Source organism: Xyrauchen texanus, chromosome 24, assembly GCF_025860055.1.
Source record: "Xyrauchen texanus isolate HMW12.3.18 chromosome 24, RBS_HiC_50CHRs, whole genome shotgun sequence".
Taxonomy (NCBI): domain Eukaryota; kingdom Metazoa; phylum Chordata; class Actinopteri; order Cypriniformes; family Catostomidae; genus Xyrauchen; species Xyrauchen texanus.
The window spans coordinates 55,978-77,559 of record NC_068299.1 but is presented as its reverse complement, the minus strand read 5'-3'; the positions used below and the strand labels follow the sequence as shown (position 1 = coordinate 77,559).

Sequence of the window (21,582 nt, the reverse complement as noted above, 5' to 3'; positions counted from 1 at the left end):
TGTTATCGATGTTACCCCTAGATTTCTGACCATTTTGGAAGGTGATAGGGGATAGGGGCTACCTCAAAGGACCTTTCTGAGAGATAGGAGTTAAACCAGTCAAGCACAGTTCCTGTGATGCCCAGAAGAAAGAGGGTGGGCAGGAGGATCTGATGGTTGACTGTGTTAAAGGCTGCAGAAAGGTCCAGCAGAATCAGAACGGATGATCTGGATTCAGATTTCGCCTGTCTCAGAGACTCAATGACAGACATCAGGGCAGTCTTGGTGGAGTGTCCACTTTTGAAGCCTGACTGATTGTCATCCAGCAGCTTGTTCTGTGAGAGATAAGGAGAGATCTGATTGAAAACTGCCCTTTCAAGTGTTTTTGCCATGAATGGCATGAGAGAGACTGGTCTGTAGTTTTCTACTTGTGTGGGGTTAAGTGCAGGTTTCTTCAGCAGCGGGGTTACTTGAGACTGCTTAAATGTAGTGGGAAAAGTGCCTGTAAGTAGAGACGTGTTAATGTGTGTGAGTGCAGGTAGGATGGATGGAGAGATGGCCTGGAGAAGGTGTGATGGAATGGGGTCAAGGGAACAGGTTGTGGGGTGGTTGGAGAGGAGGAGTTTAGAGACCTCAGTGTCAGTTAAAGGAGAGAACATAGGGAAAGAAGGGTTGCATACAGGAGCCAGGTGTTTGACAGGGTGTGGTGCTGTGAATGTATTGTTGATGGCTGTAACCTTATTAGTAAAAAATGTGGCGAATATATCTGCTGTCAGTGATGTGTCAGGTGGTGGAGGGGGAGGGCAGAGAAGTGTGTTGAATGTTCTAAACAAGCTGTGAGTGTCTGTGGTGCTGTTGATCTTGATCTGGTAATATGAAGATTTTGCAGCTTTAACGTTATCTGAAAAAGTTGCAAGCAGAAGTTGATATTTACCTAGATCAGCTGGATCTCTAGATTTCCGTCATCTCCTCTCAGCTGCTCTGAGATCAGTCCGATGTGAGAGGACAAATGTTGTCTAGACAGGTTGTTAAAGTACAGTTAAGTGTGTCTGTGGCAGTGTTCACATCAAGCGTGGAAAATACATATATTGTGGGAAGAGAGGCAGAGACCTCAGTGGAAATGTGAGAGGGAACGGAGGTACGGCGAAAGGAAACCAAAGGTGGAGTCTGTTTGAATGTAGATGGGACAGTCATGTTGAATTGAACAAAGTAGTGATCAGAGACCTGTAAAGGAGTAACAAGAATATTTGAGGTGGTACAGTTACGTGTAAAAATGAGGTCCAGCTGGTGTCCGATCTGTGAGTTGTTATAGTGCTTAGTCTTTCCAAATCAAATGAGGCCAGAAGAGTTCAGTTCAGTGGTCTGGGGCTTGTCTTGGTGTATGTTGAAATCACCAAGAACCAAAAGTGGAGTACCATCCTCTGGCAAGGAGGACAGCAGGACATCCAACTCCTGGAGAAAGTTTGTAAGCTGGCCTGGAGGGTGATAGATGACAACAACATGTAATTTTGTGGGTTGCATTATAGTAATGGCTGGAATTCAAAAGAAGTATAGTTACATAGTGAAGCCTGTGGTGAAAAAGTCCAGTTGTTATGAATGAGCAAACCTGTTCCCACACCCCTACCGGTATGTCGAGGGGTGTGAGAGAAGGAGACGTTGTTTGAGAGATCAGCAGGTGTTGCTGTATCCTCAGGACATATCCTTGTCTCCGTCAGTGCCAGGATGCTGGCTGGTTGGATGCAGGCAGGAGATGCAATGCAAATGATAATTGTTTGCGGAGATCCACACGCCACATGAACATATGTGAGGAGGGTGGGGTTCCCCACCTGAACTCTCCGGCTCTTTGGTTGTCATACTTCTGAAGTATGTCCACCACAATGAGAAAACTTACACCGAAAATACAGTGAGACACAAATAACTCTCATTTATATTCCTTCTATATGAAGCTTGAGCACGGCAAAAAGTTGGAAAAGCACTGAAAAGTGCAGAGAGTACAAATACTTAGATCACTCACAGTGATCGGGTCAGAACATGAGACTTGTTCTCAAGCCACATGTTGGTGGTCTTTGTAGTGTGTCAGGAGCATTGTCTTATTGAAAAATAGCATCTGGGGCTGGTTGCATAAAACTGTTTTAGACTAGTCTTACTAATTAGTCGTCTAAAATGTTGGTCTTAATTTTTTCAGTCCGTTGCATAAAAACTTTGATCAGTCTAATTAAAGACCAAAATGTAAGACAGCACACCTCAGGCTAACTTTTGTTTACATTCAGCTGAGCCATTGGGGGCTGAAAGGGGCGCAAGTTGAGACTTGGTTGAAGACTTTGACTTCAAAAATGGAAACAAAATGTTGTTTTTAATTATTTGGGTTAAATCACTAAATGTGTTCATTAAAATACATTCTGAAGCATTGTAGTCCTCTAAGTAAATATTCTGAGCGAATAAAAAATGTATTAAGCGTCCACTATCGGCCATTTTTTTTAAGCTGTTCAGTGTCTTATTTTTCCCACAATGCAATGCAAATTAGACTGTCTTACTAAAGACAACTGCGAGCTTGTTTTATGCAACAGGCTTTCTATGGCATCATTAGCTAGTCAAACTAATTGTTAGATGCAGTCTTAAGTTAATGGCTATGTTTATGCAACCGGCCCCTGTTCTTAAGGCAAGATTATGGAGTGGTAGCGTAGTGGGCTAAAGCACATAACTGGTAATCAGAAGGTCACTGGTTCGATCCCCACAGTCACCACCATTGTATCCTTGAGTAAGACACTTAACTCCAGGTTGCTCCGGGGGGATTGTCCCTGTAATAAGTGCTCTGTATAATACATTGGTACTCAGAAGGTTGCTGGTTTGATCCCCACAGTCACCACCATTGTGTCCTTGAGTAAGGCACTTAACTCCAGGTTGCTCCGGGGGGATTGTCCCTGTAATAAGGGTTCTGAAAGTCACTTTGGATAAAAGCGTCTGCCAAATGCATAAATGTAAATGTAAGATTTAACTAGTGGGTTGTTAGCTCTCCGTAAAGTGAGGCATAGTCACATAATATGACGTTTACCTGTATCGAAAAGCAGCCTTTAAATTTGTACACAGAAGTGTTAAAATGCCATGCATTTCAGTTTTTCTCGCTATGGTTGATGTTTAATCCTTGCTTGCTCACGTAACTGTCAGCTGTAATAAATTATACCCCATTAAAATACGATACGTAATAAAAGTTAATTTAATAAATAGTGTAAATGTGTAAATAACAACATATAGGAACTGTATCTAAAATAAATAATGGGTGATAAATATACAGGCTGGAAAAATACATCGATTAATTTTAATTTTAATATCCTACATATATATTTTGAATGTGGTGCAACTCTCAGATGTTTAGCAGTGAATAGATTTTGACTTGGTGCCCATTTACGCCACAACTAGGCTAAGTGTTAGCGTCTGCATAGCTGGTGCATCCGGCGCCCGGTTATTGGTCTTCTCGAAACAATCTTGTTTTCTGAGGTCTTCAACAGGTGGTCATCAGAGCATGAAGAGACTTCGGGGCTTCCAGATCAACATCACCTGTTGTTTCAAAGCATTGACCTATTCTCTTAATAGTGGAGAAATATTGATTTAGTGTGTAAACTTCAGGAGAGCTACAGTTGACCTGATGGATTTGTGACAGCAACTGCTGCATGATATTTCGCTTTTTTTGGAGCAGAGTTTCTCTTTACCTTGTGACTCTTCTAGATCCATCACTTCTGTTTCCATTTATGAGCTTCGATGGCCCGCATCAGGTGTGGCAACTACTAATGACTAATCTTTAAAAATAAACATCCCACAAGATATTTTTGGATACTTTTGTACACCCAGACATGTGTTAGTTTAAATTTATATCAAACATTTGAATAATTATCACGATTTTACCTTTGCAATTTTAAAGACCATTAAAAGGTTAATATTTTGTTGGTCCATTTTTTTGCCCATGAGTGTCGAAATTAAATGAACACCAACTAAAGATTAATCAGCCAACTGAATGGACACTTAATCATTAATCATAGAAAATCCTTTAGTTTCAAACATTGTCACCAACATATACTAAACAAAGACTTTTATAACACACAGATAATATTGCCATTATATATATTAGCCAGAGGGTTACTGGGGAGTCCGGTTTCTACCGAGGTGATTGTTCTCCATCTTTTGGAGTTTTGTGTTCCTTCGGTTTGCTCACGGGGAGCCTAATGACTTAAAATCATGCCTTAAAAATCTCATTATTTATTATAACCACACGATGACTTTACAAGCATCATTTTCTACAGCACGAGTTTCTGTGAAGCAGCTTTGAAATGTTGCGTGTTGTGAAAAGCAGCAACAAATAAAGATGACTTGACTCTGAGAGGAAGTGTGCTCGTTTCGAGGTTAGTCTAGAGAGGCAGGAAGGCAACTTGTGGTTAGCATGACTAAATACAGTATGTGTGCACATTCACAGCAGATATACATGCACATATATACAGAACATCAGCAGGAAGTCAGGCCAATGAAACGCTCTAACGCAACAAACGAGACAAACTTTCTGTTTCTCACAACAAAAACATTTTATCTTCATGATGCAACATTTTCACCAAGTGACACACACACACGCTCCACAAGCTCGACTTTTTCTGATTTAAAATACACCGTCAGAATAAACTCAGAACGCTGATGTGAAAAGCACTTTCAAAATGTTTATTTACAACCTCTGACAGTGACAGAGAATCAGTGATGCAGATAAAAAAAAAAAACTTCATTTGTGTGACTCTCCCTGAGATTTTACAGATGAAGAGACGTACAGACGCTGCCGATAGGAAGTCCAGAACACACACACACACACACACACACACACACACACACACTCTCAGTATTGACTCTGTGTACACACACTAGTAAAGAAATGGACAGACACAGATGGAGACACAAGATCAAACATTCTGTGAAATATCTTTTGATATTTGAATGGTTTCATTATTTTACAAACGTCAGTTAACAGTGTTAGACAGGAAGACAACTAGTTCAATACATTGTTTTCTAAAGATATTTCCCAGATGAAATGGTTTAAGTACAAAGCAAAGTGACATTGAGCGGCGCTGTGAAGGTCAGTAAACACTTAAATCTGCTCCTCTAAAGCACATGATCACATCTGAGAGTTGCTGTGGAAATCAAAGAGAGACGGAGACAATAACTGTGAAAATATCTACAGAGAATTTGACTTCTTTCTATTTGGATCATAATCTACATTATTCAAAAGCATGAAGAGGCAAAGTGCAGGAATGAGCAGACTGTAAAACACACTGAGCTGCTGAACATATAATTTCCTAAGCAAATGAACTGGCTATGTGACCTTCAAATGACCTGCTATTGACCCTCTGACCTCTATTAACCCCTCACAGTGATCAGTTGATGAAATCTCCCAAACACACTGGAAGCAAAACATACTCGACGACCTCACAATATACTTCACTCGACAAACAGATGACACGCACGCACACACACACGCACGCACACACACGCTCAAAATCACACACACACACACACACACACACACACACACACACACACACACTCACAAGCACACGCTCAAAATCACACACACACACACACACACACACACACACACTCACTCACACACGCGCACACACACACACTCACACACACTCTCACTCACACACACACACACACACACACACACTCACACTCTCACACACACACACACACACACTCTCACACAAGCACACACACTCACTCACTCACCGTGAGACACACATACAGACGCACACGCACAACAGCACTCACACACAAACAGACTCACACACACACGTACACTCACACAAAGGCGCACTCACATACACGCGCTTGCACACATGCGCACGCATGCACAAGAAGGTGTGAGTGTTTGTGAGATCAATCTATTCCTTTTGTTAACCTGTGTGTGTGTTTGTGTGTGTGTGTGTGTGTGTGTGTGTGTGTGTGTCGTGCGCGAGTGAGACACAGTCAGTTTAATTCTCTCTAACATTGAGTTCATTCTGGACGTTTCCGTCATGCTCTTCCTCTTCACTGACGAGGAACTCGTCCGGAGGCCAGCGCAGCTCACCGCTCTCCACCTCACCGTCTGTCGGTTCCACCACGATGGACGGCAGACGGTCTTTCAATTTACAGCAGCGATCGAAGTCTGACGGGTCTGGAAAGATCTGTGAGGTGGAAAGACAAATATATTCTATATGATCTGCTCATTAATCTCTCCTATTCACATTTTTATAACTTTTATATTATATTTTAAACTGATTCTAAACAAAAACAGATCATGTTTTTCATCATATGATATTTGCTGGATTATTTAAAGATCTACAAATACTTTCTCATATCTCAGTTTTATGTTCATGTTTAATACAAATAAAACATCAGCATGAAAAGAACAGCTTATAAAACAATATCCTCTGAGCTAGGGCTGGGCGATCAAACTGTATCGGTATTTACCGATGGTACATCTGTATCGATAACAATATAAAAAATGTTCGATATAACGCTTGATAGTTTAATTTAAATGCATTTAAATATAAATTTGGTTGCATTAACAACCCTCAAGCATGCACCGTTAGGTTAGGATGCCGCTAGGTTAGCCAACACCGGAACGCCATCGCGCGTCACCCAACACCGGAACGCCGTCGCGCGTCACCCAACACCGGAACGCCCCCACAGTGAGTCTGGTTTAGGGTTAGGGTGGGGTTGGTCAGAGGGGAACTGGCCCCCACAGTGAGTCTGGTTTAGGGTTAGGGTGGGGTTGGTCAGAGGGGAACTGGCCCCCACAGTGAGTCTGGTTTAGGGTTAGGGTGGGGTTGGTCAGAGGGAACTGGCCCCCACAGTGAGTCTGGTTTAGGGTTAGGGTGGGGTTAGTCACAGGGAACTGGCCCCCACAGTGAGTCTGGTTTAGGGTTAGGGTGGGGTTGGTCAGAGGGAACTGGCCCCCACAGTGAATCTGGTTTAGGGTTAGGGTGGGGTTGGTCAGAGGGGAACTGGCCCCCACAGTGAGTCTGGTTTAGGGTTAGGGTGGGGTTAGTCAGAGGGGAACTGGCCCCCACAGTGAGTCTGGTTTAGGGTTAGGGTGGGGTTGGTCACAGGGGAACTGGCCCCCACAGTGAGTCTGGTTTAGGGTTAGGGTGGGGTTGGTCAGAGGGGAACTGGCCCCCACAGTGAGTCTGGTTTAGGGTTAGGGTGGGGTTGGTCAAAGGGAACTGGCCCCCACAGTGAGTCTGGTTCAGGGTTAGGGTGGGGTTGGTCAGAGGGGAACTGGCCCCCACAGTGAGTCTGGTTTAGGGTTAGGGTGGGGTTAGTCAGAGGGGAACTGGCCCCCACAGTGAGTCTGGTTTAGGGTTAGGGTGGGGTTGGTCAAAGGGGAACTGGCCCCCACAGTGAGTCTGGTTCAGGGTTAGGGTGGGGTTGGTCAGAGGGGAACTGGCCCCCACAGTGAGTCTGGTTTAGGGTTAGGGTGGGGTTAGTCAGAGGGGAACTGGCCCCCACAGCGAGTCTGGTTTAGGGTTAGGGTGGGGTTAGTCAGAGGGAACTGGCCCCCACAGCAGTCTGGTTTAGGTTAGGTGGGGTTAGTCAGAGGGAACTGGCCCCCACAGTGAGTCTGGTTTAGGGTTAGGGTGGGGTTAGTCAGAGGGGAACTGGCCCCCACAGCGAGTCTGGTTTAGGGTTAGGGTGGGGTTAGTCAGAGGGGAACTGGCCCCCCACAGTGAGTCTGGTTTAGGGTTAGGGTGGGGTTGGTCACAGGGGAACTGGCCCCCACAGTGAGTCTGGTTTAGGGTTAGGGTGGGGTTGGTCAGAGGGGAACTGGCCCCCACAGTGAGTCTGGTTTCCCCCTAGATTATTTTTCTCCATTAATCAACATCTTATGGAGTTTTGTGTTCCTTCAGTCGCTTTCAGCTGCTCATTGGGGTCATAAATACAATTATTATTTAATTATTTTTAAACATGATTAACAATCGTATTTTATCTAATTACACAATGATGATGATTCATCGACTTTATAGACATTGCAGTTTTATCTTCTGTAAAGCTGCTTTGAAATGGTGTGTGTTGTGAAAGGCGCTATACAAATAAAAACGACTTGACTCTTTTATAACACACATATTCTGTTCCTTCACTCACTTGTCTCTCTGTTTATCTTTCTGTCGGATCCAGGAAGAGGAATATTCCCAAAAACACTCACAGTGTGTCCAAAAGTCTCATTTCAGCGAAATGTTGGATGAAGTATCGGTGTATTTTTAGCCCACAATCTTTCAGTGACATACACATGGCAGAGAAACCAACAGCCCAAACTGGGCAACATGCCCAATGGAAAGAACATGAAATTGTGTGCGTAAAAGAGAGAGACTGTTCTGTAACAGGACTCTTCCATGACCCTGATCCATGAGAACTGCAGACACACATCTAACCTCTCTCTCCATCGGAGCATGGGATGAATTCTTTCATACTAAACATAGTCAAATCAGTCTGTTCTTACTGCAGCCACTACACGAACAATAACAGTAACCAAAAATACATCCAAAGAACTTCCCTTTGAGAGCCAAAAGACAAACAGTATTATTGAAGGGTATAAAAACAGACCCTTGAGCAGCGAAATGAGAGCACTCATCCAGAGGAACATGGAGGTCATAATCTAAAAATGGACATTCAGCTCTCAGTTAAGATCCTTATGAACTCTCATGGACGCTCATTTGATTTCTAAGATGGCTTTGAGTAAACAGATATTATCCGGGGAGGAGTGACATGCTGACTGATAATGAACGGGGGACCCTTCACTGGCACCTCACAAGCCTCGTCGTTTCAGAGATGCTCTGACTCAGTTGTCTGGCCATAACGATCTGGACTTTACCCCTGCACACGTCTCCTGAGTGTTGTTCACAGCCGGCGTAATGACTGTCAATGGTGTGGCTCAATATATGAGGATGTTACCTGGAAGGTGAGTCGGTCTTTGCTGGGACTCATCCTCATGTCATCCATCGGTGCTGCGCTGATCATCACTTCAGTCATCTCACGACACACTACAAATACTGTTCTGCATGGGACACACAAGACAGGGTGCAAAGGTCAACGCAGCGGTCAGAACTAGCCTCAAGGGTCAATTACACAAATCATGATCAATGTTTCAGTTTGAAGTGAAATAAAAACACCTCAAGATGTTTGAGCAGGGCTTTGGGACCTTACAGATGTTGTTTGCGATTAAGACACTAAAAATAATTGAAATCCCCATAAACTGAAATTTGAAACACATTACATAATAACTAACACACTAAAACAGTCAGACGGTTTATCATCATCATCAGATAATCCCAAAATCCCCCACAAAATGAATTATGAATGAAAAATGAAATTCTCTTTTACTTGAGCAGTTCATTTAACCAATGACCAATTAGACAAATCACGAGACCATCAAGTGTGTGTATGTGTGAGAGTGAGTGTGTGTGTGTGTGAGTGTGTGTGTGAGAGTGTGTGTGTGAGTGTGAAAGTTAGTGTGTGTGTGTGTGTGTGTGTGTGTGAGTGTGAGAGTGTGTGTGTGAATGTGTGTGAGAGAGTGTGAGTGTGTGTGTGTGTGCGTGTGTGAGAGAGTGTGAGTGAGTGTGTGTGTGAGTGTGTGAGTCTGTGTGTGTGTGTGAGAGAGTGAGTGTGTGAGTGTGAGTGAGTGTGAGTGAGTGTGAGAGTGTGTTTGAGTGTGAGAGTGTGTGTGTGTGTGAATGTGTGTGAGAGAGTGTCTGGCTAAACAACCCCCTACCTCCGTATGGTGCCGGACGGGCAACGTTGTAGGCAGCGCCATGAGGGGAGGGCCAATAAAGACTGTTCCTTCCCCTTTCTGTCATGGTGCTTTACAGCGGCCAAATGGGGGCTCTGGACGGGTGCGAGGGGCTGGTAACCCCTCTACCCTCAATCTCATTACCACTAAACCACGAGATATAATTAAGCTAGTGCCGGAGGCCCTGGGGGGACAGGCGTCTATGACGTCTCCTGGCCAAACTCCATCAGGCAGAGCCAGGAGACTGAATCCTCACCCTCGGGGCTCCTCCAGAAACAACAAAAAGCCACTCACGGATGGCCACGTGGAATGTTCGAACACTCACAGCGGAGGAGAGGCTGCCACTCCTCTGTCGGGAGCTGGACCGGTACCGCCTGGATCTCTGTGGTGTTCAGGAGGTCCGGTGGACCGGCTCTGGCTCTTGCCACTATGAGGGGTGGACTGTCCTCTACTCGGGGCAGGCGACTGCCAAACAACAGGGAGTGGCTCTTCTTCTGAACAAGAGAATGAAGGCAGCGTGGGAGCATGGCGGCGAGGTGTGGGAAGCTGTGAGCCCCAGGTTACTTTGGGTTCGCCTTCCCATCAACCAGAGGCGAGGAGTGGTGGTCGTGGTTATTTATGCCCCCACCGAAGACGAACATCCGTGGAGGGATGTGGGAAAGACCGATGAGTCAGATGCCTTCTATGACCTCCTGTCACAGGTGTTGGCTAAAGTGGCCCCTTGGGATAGAATCATCATGTTGGGTGATTTCAATGCCCGAGTTGGTCATGATGCTAGCACCTGGTCAGGAGTGATTGGAAGACATGGGCCTGATCAGCTCAATAACAACGGCAGGAGGCTGCTAGATTTTTGTGCAGCCCATGGGCTTGTAATTACCAACACACTGTTCCGTCATCGGCGCATCCACACAACATCATGGATGCATGCCGGGTCCAAGCAAGAACATCTGCTGGACTACATAGTGACGGAACAGCGGATACGGGCCCATGTCCTTGACACCAGGACCTACCGTGGAGCTGATATTCCCACTGACCATCGACTTGTCATCTGTAAGATGCGCCTGCCATTCTTCCACTCCGGTGGTGGGTGTAAACCCAGGGCCCCTTTCAAACCCATAGTGGCCTGGTCTAGGCTAGCTGATGAAAGTTGCAAGCGAGAATTTCAGCATCGCTTGCAGCTGGAGTTGGCATTGTCCCCCACTCCTCTGGATGTCGAGGGGAAATGGGCGAGGTTTAGGGCTGTGGCTCATGTAACTGCAATGGCAGTTTTGGGCACACGGTCCAGACCTCCTCAGAAACCCTGGCTGACAGAGGAGGTGTTCAGGCTGGCTGAGAAAAAGCGACAGGCCCACTCTCATCGTCTACATCATCCCACGTCAGAGAATGAGGAGGATTACCGCAGCCTTCGCTCGGAGGTTCGGAGAGCCGTGAGGCGCTACAAGGATGGTTGGTGGTCGCGGGTTGCTGAGGAGATGGAGTCTGCCTCAGTGGCCCACGATAACAAATCACTCTTTAATTCTATCAAAAAAGTTACTTGCAGCGCCACACCTATTACCATCATTAGGGGAAAGAATGGTGATCCAATCTCCGACCCCCAGAAACAGGTTTACAGATTTGCTGAGCATTTCTGTGAGGTCCTGGGGGAGGGGAAGTCCCTGAGCCTGGAAAACATTGTGGGACAAAGTGGGGATGACCCTGCTGGGGCTGCGGTGCCACAAATATTGAAGGAAGAAGTCACTCCTTGTGGGTGGCTGGCTGAGGTACCATCTTTAGAGGAAGTACTGAAGGCAATCCAGAGCCTGAGGCCAGGAAAGGCACCGGGCAGAGATGATCTCCCCAGTGAAATGCTGAGGGAGGGTGGTGTTTGTGCACAGACTGCCCTACATGACATCATAACAACAGTCTGGACCACTGGGCGGGTTCCGCAGGATTGGAAGGATGCCCTGGTGGTCGCTCTCTTTAAAAAGGGGGACCGCTCAGATTGTAATAACTATAGGGGCATCTCACTCCTCAGTGTGCCAGGAAAGGTCCTGGCAAGGATTATTCAACATCGCCTTGCCAGGCACGCTGAGGAGAGACTTGCGGAGCCCCAGTGTGGTTTCAGGAAGGGGCGGTCTTGCACAGATTCCATATTCTCTGTCCGTCTGCTACAGCAGAGGTGTAGGGAATTCCAGCAAGACCCACATCTCTGCTTTATTGACCTGGTCAAGGCCTATGATACCATCAGTAGGCCTGGGCTCTGGGTTGTTCTTCGTGCTTTCGGAGTCCCAGACCCGCTGCTCGCGATCATTAAGGACCTTCATGATGGCGAGCAGGCCCGGGTAAAACTACGTGGTCGGGGGTCGGAGCCATTCCCTGTTCACCTTGGAGTGCGACAGGGATGTCCTCTGGCCCCCACATTATTTAATATCTATTTTGACCATGTGGTTCGTGAAGCCTTCGATGGCTGTACTGGAGGAATTTCCATCTGGTACAGATATAATGGGAGGTTGATCGATGCCCGGTGCGGTCAAGGGATGGCTCCCTATTGGTCAACCACATTATGTATGCTGATGATCTGGTGATTGCTGCTCACTCAGAGGAGGAGTTGGAGGTGCTGCTGATGAACCTGGAGCTTGCCACTAAGAGATGGGGCCTGACCATCAGCCCAACCAAAACTAAGCACCTTCCTGGGTATTATGTACCAACGGACACTACACCCCACAGCTCCCAATTGGTGATGGGGCAGTTGTGGAGAGAGTGGAGTGTTTTCCATACCTGGGAAGTGTGCTTATGACCAGCTCCGGTTTGACAGCAGAGGTCTCACTCCAAATCAGTCGAGCGGCATTATCTTTTCATCGGCTGCGTAATGCTGTGTGGAAGCTACCCGGTTTGTCGCTCCGCACAAAGCTTCAAGTATTCTCGGCCACGGTCATTCCCTCCCTTCTCTATGCTTGCGAAACGTGGACCCCCCTAATGGAACATCATCGCCGGCTAGAAACATTTAGGCTGGTCTGCCTAAGATCCATCCTGGGTTTAACCAGGCTGGATTGTGTGAGGAGCTCACAAGTCTTTGAAAGATGTGGACAAAGTCCCATCGGTGAGCTCCTCCGGCAGACAAGGTTGCGTTGGCTGGGTCATGTAGCCCGCATGCCCGGCCACCGCATGCCTAAACAGTTATTGTTTGGCCGGATAGAGGGGGCTAAGCGGGCGCGGCACGGGCTGGAGAAGAGATGGAGTGATGTGGTACAGGAGGATCTGGAGCTGAGTGGACTTGCCGACGACTGGTACCAGCAGTGTCAAGATCGGCCTCTTTGGAGGAGGCTTGTGAAGGATGCTGCTGGTCAGTTGGAGGCAGTCGCCCTCCAACAACAACGGAGGGCAGAGGAGTGACGCTCACAACAACGAGCAGGGCGCAGGGTGGCTAAAGCACAGCAAGTTGGCACAGTAGGGGGCACAGGTGGTGCATCAACCAGTCATCTCAGTCATTCGACCCATGTCACCGGTTGGATCTGTCCCGTGACCTCCTGCCAGCGGGTGTTCGACACTTCACGTGGCCTTAACGTGCACATAGCCTGGCACAAGCGTCGTGGTGACGTCACCGCCACTTAGTGGCGAATGGCGGTTGTTTGTTTGTTTGTTTTTGTGTGAGTGTGTGTGTGTGAATGTGTGTGTTTGTGTGTGAGAGAGTGTGAGTGAGTGAGTGAGTGTGTGTGTGTGTGAGTGTGTGTGAGTGAGTGCGTGTGTGTGAGTGCGTGAGAGTGAGTGTGTGTGACAGTGGGTCAGAGTCATACTGAGAGTGAATTGTGGGTGTGCATGAAGCGTGTACAGTGCATATACTGCCTGCAGACACCAGCAATGAAACTTTCCATTGGCTTCAGTTTCAAACCTAGATGATAAAGTTAGGATGGCGGGACTTTTTCTCACACTATTTTTTAAAGCTCTCTATTAGAGGAATCACACAAAGACACAGGCCAGAGGTGTCTGACCATCAGACCATAGAGTGGTGGTGTAGTGGGCTAAAGCACATAACATGTAATCAGAAGGTTGCTGGTTTGATCCCCACAGTCACCACCATTGTGTCCTTGAGTAAGACACTTAACTCCAGGTTGCTCTGGGGGGATTGTCCCTGTAATAATTGCACTGTAAGTCTCTTTGGATAAAAGCATCTGATAAATGCATAAATGTAAATATAAATCAGACCAAGGTCAGAAAAACAAACCAAAACCCCCAAATGACCTCAGAAGAACATTTAAATATGAGTACGGATAATATACAATGATCCCAAAACTATGATAAAGAATGAGAGAAAAACAACAACAACAACAACAACAAGTGGAACCAAACAAAAGCAAAGCAGGAGGAGTTACATTATAAAGGTTTTACATGAAGCTCACACACACAGGATTGTACAGATTGAGTTCAGTCGGCTCTGACAGGAGAATCTACAGCGGATGCAGATCCGGATCTTTAAGAACATCATGATACGTCAATGCTGTTTAAAATCTCAACCAGGACCTGTACAATTCAAATGAAGGCTATTCCAAAACTATGTTTTTAAGATCCCTCGTTCTGTGCTAATTCTAAACTAGCATCACATGCGTGTGTCCTTCACAGGAAAAGCTGCATTCTCTTCAGCAGTCTAACTGAAGTAGTGTATCTCTACCCTCCATTCAATGAAAACAGATTCTTTCTTTTCAGTGTTTTATTTTCTGTGCATGTCGCTACATGCTAACATCAGACTCTGTTGCAATCAATGTTACCCGTTCTTCACCAACCGTTTGCCAGTGTTGAACCGGTGAGAAGAGCGTGCTGTGGATTAAAACATGTTAATGGGTTTAACTTCCCGTTAATTGATTTACCCTCAGATTCAGGTCACAAAACTGGTGATAAGAACTCAAATATTTACAGTTTCATGCGTCTTGTGATTGACACATTAGTGTAAATGAATCTGTTCCTCACTGTACATCACACAATGTCTCATCATGATGAGTGTTTACTGTGCCAACTACATGCAATTATTTCTTACACAATAACATCTGGATTAACCATTAATATACAGAGAACTCTCCTTTTACTTCAGAGTTTTCATGAAGTTATGATGCTGCCTTAATGCTGATTTATACTTCTGCATCGAACCGCTTCAAACATGGGACTGCGTCGACACAGACCACAACCGCTGTGATTGGTCCACTTTAACCAAAGACCGCCCACCCAGGACAATAATAAGGATGTCTGCGATAAAATCACATTATGTTTGGACTCGTGAACATTAAAAAAAAATGTCTCAATCGGGAGCATTTGCCATTTGTTTGTGTTTCATGAAGTTACAAGTGAAACGTGACCAAAAAAAGGCTTTTACTTGATATGAATTTGATATGTGAATGAAACAATATGTTTTGTATTCTACTCACAAACTTTCCAAACACACGACGATTGGACCGTATATTGGAACTGTATATTTCACCATAGGCCTATATTGGAACTGTATATTGGACCGTATATTGGAACTGTATATTTCACCATATATTGGAACTGTATATTTCACTGTATATTGGAACTGTATATTTCACCGTATATTGAACCATATATTGGACCGTATATTGGAACCATATGTTGGAACTGTATATTTCACCGTATATTGGACCGTATATTGAACCGTATATTGGAACTGTATATTTCACCGTATATTGAACCGCATATTGGAACCGCATATTGGAACCGTATATTGGAACGTATATTTCACCGTATATTGGACCGCTATATTGAACCGTATACCGGACCGTATATTGGAACTGTATATTTCACCGTATATTGGAACTGTATATTTCACCGTATATTAGACCGCATATTGGACCGTATATTGAACCGTATATTGGACCGCATATTGGAACCGTATATTGGAACTGTATATTTCACCGTATATTGGAACTGTATATTTCACCGTATATTGGATCATATATTGGAACCATATATTGGAAACATATATTGGAACTGTATATTGAACCGTATATTGGAACTGTATATTTCACCGTATATTGGACTGTATATTGAACCGCATATTGGAACCGTATATTGGACCGTATATTGGAACTGTATATTTCACCGTATATTGGAACTGTATATTTCACCGTATATTGGACCGTATATTGGAACTGTATATTTCACCGTATATTGGACCGCATATTGAACCGCATATTGGAACGCATATTGGAACCGTATATTGGAACTTCATATTTCACCGTATATTGGAACTGTATATTTCACCGTATATTGGAACTGTATATTTCACCGTATATTGAACTGTATATTGGACCGTATATTGGAACCATATATTGGAACCATATATTGGAAACATATATTGGACCACATATTGGAACCGTATATTGGACCATATATTGGACCGTATATTGGAACCGTACATTGGACCGTACATTGGACCGTATATTGGAATGTATATTTCACCGTATATTGGACCGCATATTGGAACGTATATTTCACCATATATTGGACCGCATATTGGACCGCATATTGAACCGCATATTGGAACCGTATATTGGACCGTATATTGGAACCGTACATTGGACCGTATATTGGAATGTATATTTCACCGTATATTGGAACCGTACGGACCGTATATTGGACCGTACATTTGACCGTATATTCAGTAAATAATCATCTTTCATTATGAAATGGAACAGTTCAAATTTGTCAGCTAATTCAATATAACCTGGTATGAGTTGGTAATATATTGCCTATATGCACATAAAGTCTTTGAAATTAATATTTTGTGTTATTCAGGCAAGTAGTTACTCATTAGGCAGGAGAGTATTTATTAATTAATTTGACGATTTAAATTTCAGCACGGAACGTCAAATGTATGCCAAAATAATTCTGCATTATTATATTATACTCAAGAGCAAGCGTACAGTAATCCTCTCATTTATAAGAAATCACATACTCTGATGTTACAATAATGTAATAAATACTGAATCCAGAAATGACATTGCCTAACCGTTATTGATGAAGCATATAATTAGTGTTTTGGCTGTTTACACACAGAATAATGCAGAAATACACACTTGAGTTAGAACAGCTCCTTATTTTCTGCCTTCATCATCATCTCAATCCAATACAACTGTATATTAAATTACAGATGACACAAATAGTGAAGAACTAAAAGAGTTTAATTGATTAATCAAAACTGCCGATTGTATATTGGCAGAAGTATATGCAGAAGTTTGATAACACTACTAATCAGAGCCGGCCTGCGATAAAGTGTTATATTGTAATCGCAACTATTAATGTAGATTAATACAATTTGCATTAAATAAAGTATTTGGGCCTCTGCATGCCATAACCTTCATGTAACAACACACCCAAAATAGAGCTGTTGAGATGAACTACTTTATATCTGCTTTATACATCAGTAAATCAGCTTCAAATTCACCCTCTTAGTAACCTGAAAAACAAAAACTATTCAAATTAATGTCGATCGATTTAATGTAAAATTATACCCAGAAATTGAGCAATGTGACAAGAGCGCACCCTTTATAATCACTGAAGAGGAGATGAGCGCAGGAACTCATATTGTAAAAATACTACCTTAAAATGACAGTATAGTACCCTATTCATGTATTTACATACTTTGTTGAATTGCGAATCCATTAAAATAATAATAACTGATGTATAGTGCTGTATTACATTTGACTCGATATATTTTAAAATGAAACATTTAGTTGAACATAACTTTAGAGGAAGTTAAAGTAATATATACTGTACAGTGGCAAGAGAAAGTATGTGAACCCTTTATAATAGCTGGTTTTAAAATGTGGACATCAAAGTCACAAGTATAGACAAGCACAATGTGTTTAAGCCAATAACACACACACTATTATAATCTTTCACGTCTTTATTGAACACGTCCATTAAACATTCACAGTGCTGTGGAAAAACGAAGTGAACATTTGGATTTAATAACTGATCGATCCTACTTTAATAATAAAATCCTCAAAGTCTTTCTGCGGATCAGACCTGCACGGTTCAGAAGGAATATCGGATCATTCTTCTGTACAGAACTGCTTCAGCTCAGATATATGAACGGTTGATTGACAATTCAGAATTTGGGAATTCATTTTTCCCTCGATGATGGCATGCGGTTCAGGCCCTGAAGCGGCAAAGCAACCCCAAATCATGATGCTCCCTCCACCGTACTTAAACAATGGGATGATGTTTTCATGTTGGCATGTGGTGCCCATTTTACACGACACACGTGAGATTCTCCATCCGGTTGCATTTTTTTCACAATACCATAGATAAGCAAATGTACATGGTACGATAACAGCTGATTTTCATACCGTGGAATATCGTGAAACCGGTATAACGCTGTAACTCTAGTTACTCAACCGCAGCACAAACATGTTGTAAATGATCACTTATTATAAATAAAGCCTCCATACACACATGGAAGATAACGCCTAACCTGAAGAGGGTGCTTCCTAAATTATTGTAGGACTGATAAACCAGAACTGGTATCCAATTCATATTCAATGTAAAAAGCAATAAAACATCAAACTAAATTCCCATTTAAACAGAGCGCAGCAGTAACAACCCTCAAGTGCTTAAAGCAGCTCCGGTTCAAACTAGTGTTGTCACGGTAACAGAATATCAGCAGTCGGTACCAATACCAGTGAAATTTCACGGTACTCGATACTATTTTCGGTACCAAAGCAAAAACAGGTTATTAAGCAACACTCTTTTATTAACAAAACATCAGCAGCAGAACTAAGAACAGAAATATGCCATTGAGCAACACTTTCATTTAAATATATTATTTTAGAATTATAACAAAACTGAACAATGTGCTTAAAGTATTTTTGAACACTTATATAAGATTTACTTCAACTTTTGCAACTTTTAATTTAAGTTTTTACCAAGTACTAAAAACACAAAACCTAAATAAACAAGCAAACAATAGAATTAATAAAAAAACAATTTCCAAACTAATGTGCAACTTTTCTTCATGATAAGAAATGCACAGTGACACACTATATATATATATATATATATATATATATATATATATATATATATATATATATATATATTATGATGAAATAAGTTGTAATCGAGCTGCATTAAGCGTGTGCGCTGGAGGGACGAGCGTCCCGTGACAGAGTCTCTCTCAGCCGGTGCAGTTTCAATCTCTCCCCCTGAGATCGGGACATTCACACGACTCATAGAGAAGCACCGACCACACAGAGAAATTAGAGTTTATAATTAGAGTTTATAGTTATTAAAATGAGCTGCTTCTGTATTATTTGAACTTTAATAAAGCAATTTTACTGCATTTAAGATGTAACGCCGGGACGTTTCCTTTAAAGAGCTCCGATGTCTGATACTTTGGGATCTACATAAAATAAACGGTGAAACAGATAAACACTCAAGAGTTGGCAGCAATAGTTTAGCTTGGAGAATAAGTAAACATCCTGCAGGAAGAATAACACAACATTAGACTAATAAAACACAAAAGACGTGTTAAAAGTCAACCTCCCCATCATCCATCACTGCCAATATAATCCCGGCCAAACTGACACAATATATGGCCTCATCGTGTTCCACAGAAATCAAGATGTCTCAAAGCTACAGAACACTGTTAATGCTTTCAGAGAAATCAGCCATGAACCGACAAATCCAACTCAAGTTTAAACACATTTCTATTGCTTACATGACACGATCACACACGAGTGGTGTTTGAATATGAATCAATTCAACAGAGTGTCAATCAGATCTTCATCATTAGTCTCAATCTTAGCATGCTGCAATAACCTTTCCACAAACTCTGGCCAAACGCCCCGATGCCAAACGTAGGGACGACTAGACAGTGACAACATAATGATGAGGTGACAAAATCCACTGAGTGACCTCGTTCAGAGTGAATGTTCACATCACAAGTACTCCTGAACTTCTACAACTATAAACATAGTCATGTGCATGTGTAATCGGACATTTGAAGGATGTTAGCTGTGGAATATCCAGAGACAGATGTGTGTGTATGATTCAACAGACCAGAAATACTCAAGTGACCACAATACAGTTTAAAAACGTCAGTATTTCAGTACAATAGACGGAGGGTAAATACACTCTTTCTGTATATTTAGAGGTACAACTGGAATTTAGGCTAAACTGTCAAATGCATTGTGAGTGGAGAGCTCTGAGGAACAGCTCATGTACTGACATTGATCAAAACATTGATTTTCTCTTGATGGAACAAAACATTTGATGCTTGAGGCAAATCAAGTCACTCCGATTGACCATGTAGTGCTGAACCTAATCACTAATCAGACAGACAGTTACTGAACAGTAGACACAGACAGGCAGACAGACATATAGATAGACACTGTACAGAAGACAGACAGGGAGACACACAGATAGACACTGTACAGTAGATACAGACAGACAGACAGACAGATACTGTACAGAGACAGACAGATACTGTACAGTAGACACAGACAGACAGAGAGACAGACACTGTCCAGTAGAGACAGACAGACATATAGATAGATACTGTACAGTAGACACAGACAGACAGACACTGTACAGAGACAGACAGACAGCATACTGTACAGAGACAGACAGACACTGTCCACTAGAGACAGGCAGGCAGACAAACAGATACTGTACAGAGACAGACAGACAGATACAGTACAGAGACAGACAGACATGTAGATAGACACTGCACAGTAGACAGACAGACAGAAACAGACACTGTCCACTAGAGACAGACAGACAGACATATACTGTACAGAGACAGACAGACACTATCCAGTAGAGACAGACAGACAGACAAATACTGTACAGTAGACACAGACAGACAGACACTGTCCAGTAGAGACAGACAGACAGACATATAGATAGACACTGAACAGAAGACAGGCAGGCAGACAGACAGATACTGTACAGAGACAGACAGACAGACACTATCCAGTAGAGACAGACAGACTATGTCAATCTCTGTAAGAAATCAGTATCCGATATATCAATATCACGCACATAAAAGTGCTTTTTTTTTTTTTTTTTTTTTTTAAAGGATCTTTAAAACACATTCTTCTGACACTCGTAGTTTGTGTTAATCGTTGCGCAAAAATGCATGAACAATAATATCTTCGTTTACTCTGGAACAAATGAAAGTTGAAAAGAGGATCGTCAGAATCTCACCAGTTACAGACATGAAGCTTCTCAAGAAACGACCAACGACTTTCTTTCCAGTCGATGAGGGCCTGAAGTCTCTGCACATAAACCTCACAAAGGAAAACTTGAAGATTTATCGTCCGAAATATTCCAGTAAGATTACGCGTTCCCACCAGGTGCTTGAACTACTTCATGAGTCGCTGTAGGCTGACTTTATAGAGAAGGCGTGGCCGGTAGACACGCCCATAGCGGACCAGACTCCAAATTCTAGAATAACATCGTCATAAATAGGCTCGTCCAAACGAGAGTACACGAGAGAAGAGTCTGCAGTCAGGTGAGGAGTGAAATAAGAGCCGTCAAGTCGGACAATTCTCACTTCTCGTCTCAAACACCTGCGAGATCAACGCAAATATCGCGAGATTCACATTCATGCGCTGCTGCTGATAAAGTAGATATCGTTTAAAGTATGTTGCTTTTAAATGAAAATAAATATAATGAAAAGACGTGTCTTTCCATCCATTGTTTAGTTTAATAAAGACACGTATTTGAGATAAAATCACATATCCCTTACAGAGATCGAGTGTTGGGAATATTCACATATGATTTATACACATCAAATATAAAATGACAGA

At 43.1% G+C, this 21,582-nt stretch overlaps 1 protein-coding gene across 1 annotated transcript; it reads right to left on the bottom strand.

Moving 5' to 3' along the window:
• Nucleotides 1-3,777: 3,777 nt before the first annotated feature.
• LOC127617615 (protein LBH-like) lies at nucleotides 3,778-21,245 on the bottom strand. Its single transcript, XM_052089611.1, has 3 exons — nucleotides 20,978-21,245; nucleotides 8,947-9,049; nucleotides 3,778-6,179 (listed from the first exon to the last, which is right to left on the bottom strand). Exons 2-3 carry the CDS (start codon nucleotides 9,022-9,024, stop codon nucleotides 5,988-5,990), a joined length of 270 nt encoding a protein of 89 aa, XP_051945571.1. The 5' UTR covers nucleotides 9,025-9,049; nucleotides 20,978-21,245; the 3' UTR covers nucleotides 3,778-5,987.
• Between the last annotated feature and the right edge of the window lie 337 nt (nucleotides 21,246-21,582).

Excerpts from the sequence above, each read along its gene's own strand:
- LOC127617615 (XM_052089611.1), bottom strand. The coding sequence starts at position 9,024 with ATGACTGAAGTGATGATCAGCGCAGCACCGATGGATGACATGAGGATG. Across the intron at positions 6,180-8,946 it reads AAGACCGACTCACCTTCCAG|ATCTTTCCAGACCCGTCAGA; the intron begins GTAACATCCTCA and ends TCCACCTCACAG.